The sequence below is a fragment of the Rhinolophus ferrumequinum genome, chromosome X (assembly GCF_004115265.2).
Source record: "Rhinolophus ferrumequinum isolate MPI-CBG mRhiFer1 chromosome X, mRhiFer1_v1.p, whole genome shotgun sequence".
In the NCBI taxonomy this organism is placed as follows: Eukaryota; Metazoa; Chordata; class Mammalia; order Chiroptera; family Rhinolophidae; genus Rhinolophus; species Rhinolophus ferrumequinum.
The window spans coordinates 89,566,974-89,569,640 of record NC_046284.1 but is presented as its reverse complement, the minus strand read 5'-3'; the positions used below and the strand labels follow the sequence as shown (position 1 = coordinate 89,569,640).

The following is a 2,667-nucleotide window of genomic DNA, read 5'->3' as shown; positions in this document are numbered from 1 at the left end:
TATGTCCTTTTTTTTATGCTTGCTATGTCTTTCTTGTAGTTTACCCTGAGATCATTGAGCATGCTTATAATCACTGTTTTTTGTTTGTTTGTTTGTTTGTTTGTTTTTTGGTGTGTGATTCTTTTATTTCTTGACATATATACATAAACAGATCAAAAAGTATGTTCACATAGAAAAACTTGACTACAGACAAAAATGTGAAATAGGTTTCAGTGATCTTAGATTCCTGTAGGTAGAAGTAAACTGTCCACTTACATGCCCATATTTCTGACCCAAGCTAAGGGGCTGGAAAAAAGAAACTTGGGACAGTCCTCCAAGTGAAATTTGGGAGGCCAGAGCAATGATGAAACCTAAGATATCTCAGAAATAGTTTTAAGTGGGGAGCCTCTAATCCTACCTGGATAGTGCTTTTCTGTGGGTTTCTCAGCATGAGGCCAACCCTCACAAAGCACCTTCAAAGATTGGGTTGCTCAGTGTCACAAGGATGCAGTAATAGGCTGGGAACAGGTGCCATGTAAATAATAGTAAAAACAAATCAAGGACCAATGCTGGGATTTTCCCTTGTGTCCCACGGCTGGAAGAAAAAGTTGAATTTTTACGTAGTTTTCCACTTCTTGGCAGATGGCCGTTCAAATACATCTCGTACCCCAGCTGCCTTTTGTTTAAAGAATTTTGTGTTCTGAGCACTCTCTTGGCCCCATGCTGAGTCAAAGGAGGTGGTGTCTTGATCCACAAGGTGGGTGTATTTGGTGCGACCAGAGCGTCCAAAATTCTTGACCTGCATGACTTTGGGAAAAATGGTTTTGTTGAAATGATCCTCCAGGGTTGGTGCGCTGAAATCTCTCTTGTATACTTCTTCATCTTCATCCATGAAGAAGGCACCCCGGTGACAGTACTTCTGTAAGAACTTATATTTGCCCTTAACAGCTTTGTTGGTAATGACTTTGCCATTTGCCCGAAGCTCAGCTCGCCTCTCTTCCTCAGTCAGGTTTCGCATGTGTTCAATTTCTGCTTTCTCCTTCTCAAGCGCTTCTCGATCTTCTCTGTCCCTCTTGATTCTCTTTAGCTCCCGAACTTTCCATGCCTCATATTCCCCCTCATCATTTTCATCATCAGTATTGAGTGCATCCAGTGCAGCCAGGGACCGCTTATTCTCCTCCAGCTCTTTCTTGGTCTCCTCTTCTACAATCTTGAGTGTGTACTTGCGCCTCTCTTCAGCCATGCATTTTGCCTCCTGCTCCAGCTCCTTCTGTTTTAATGCTTCAGCCTCACGTTCTTGAACTGCTACTCTGTCCTTCTTTCGAATGAAGACTGGTTTAAGGCGAGGCTCCATCTCATCTTCACTGTCTGTATATTCTTCATACTCAGACTCTGATTCTGACTCCTCCCCAGAATGTCCCTCATCTTCCACCTCCATGACTTCCATCTCTTCATTTTTTCTCTCCTGTGCTCGCTGACGCATCATGCTAGGGCGCCGCTCTATTTCCTCATCATCAATTTCTTCCTCTTCTTCTTCACTGCTGTCTTCTCGTTCCACACACCAACCATCTCCTTCTACTTCTGAGTCACTTTGTCCTACCACTTCAGGTTCCACTATTTTTCTATGTCGAGCCAAGCTCTCTTCCACATCTTCACTAATATGGTTTTGCAAACGCCGCAGTTGAGGGTCGCTAGATGAATCCTCCTCCTGTTCCTCAGGCTCTGCTTCTTGTTCTTTGGCTTTCTTAATGAACTGAAATTCTTCATCCTCCTCATCTGAGGACTCCATCGGGGCGTAATCTGGCCTCTTACCCGACACATAACGTTTTACCTTCACTTTCTCCATCGAAAGCTCACCTTTTTCATTGCGAACCGGGACGGCCCCAGCCGTGGACTGAATGGGCGGTTGTTTCATGAGTGCGCTGGGGACCGACATGTTGATAACAGCGGTGGTAGTCTTGAGACTTCACTGATTATTAACAGTGAACAGCTTACAAAGTCAACGAACAGAGAAGTCCTCTACACCTTGAGCCACTGAACGCACTGCGCGACTCTATAATCACTGTTTTGAACTCTGTTTCTGGTAGGCTTCTTGCCTCCATTTCATTTAGTTCTTTTTCTGGAGTTTTCTCTTGTTCTTTCATTTGGGACATATTTCTTTTTGGTTGCCCCTCTGTGTTTGTTTCTATGTATTAAGAGATATGCTACGTCTCCCAATCTTGGCCAGGTGGCCTTATATTAGGTGCCCTGTGGGACCCAGCAGCACAGTCTTTCTGGTCACCTAAGCTGGATGCTCCAGGAGTGTCTCTTGTGTGGATTTTGTGTGTTCTCCTGTTATAGTTGAGCCTTGATCATTGTAGGCACATCATTTGGTGGGATTTTCCCTTCGGCTGACTGGCTGTGGGGTTTGTCAATGTCAATAGCTTATCATCTGCTGTGTGTGGGGCTTACCCCATGGAATGAGATTCCCCCTAGTGGGCTCTAGTGCCTCTGGAGACTGCCCTTTGGGTGTACTGCTTTGGGGGCTAATTGGGTGGTGCTCTGATGTGGTCTGAAGCCGACCTCCACGTATGTTGGTTCTGGGGTCTCTTGGGAGGGTTTCTGGTGCAGGCTCAGGTCAGCCACGGCCCATGACTGGCAGGGGATTACATGGTGAGAGCTACAAAGTGATCCATGGTTGGTTGCTGC

At 45.6% G+C, this 2,667-nt stretch overlaps 1 protein-coding gene across 1 annotated transcript; it reads right to left on the bottom strand.

Annotated features, from left to right (window-relative positions):
- Nucleotides 1-595: 595 nt before the first annotated feature.
- Nucleotides 596-1,915, bottom strand: LOC117027089 (microfibrillar-associated protein 1-like). The gene has a single exon (XM_033114500.1). The coding sequence runs from the start codon at nt 1,913-1,915 to the stop codon at nt 596-598; it is 1,320 nt and encodes a 439-aa protein (XP_032970391.1).
- Nucleotides 1,916-2,667: the final 752 nt, after the last annotated feature.

Excerpts from the sequence above, each read along its gene's own strand:
- LOC117027089 (XM_033114500.1), bottom strand. The coding sequence starts at position 1,915 with ATGTCGGTCCCCAGCGCACTCATGAAACAACCGCCCATTCAGTCCACG.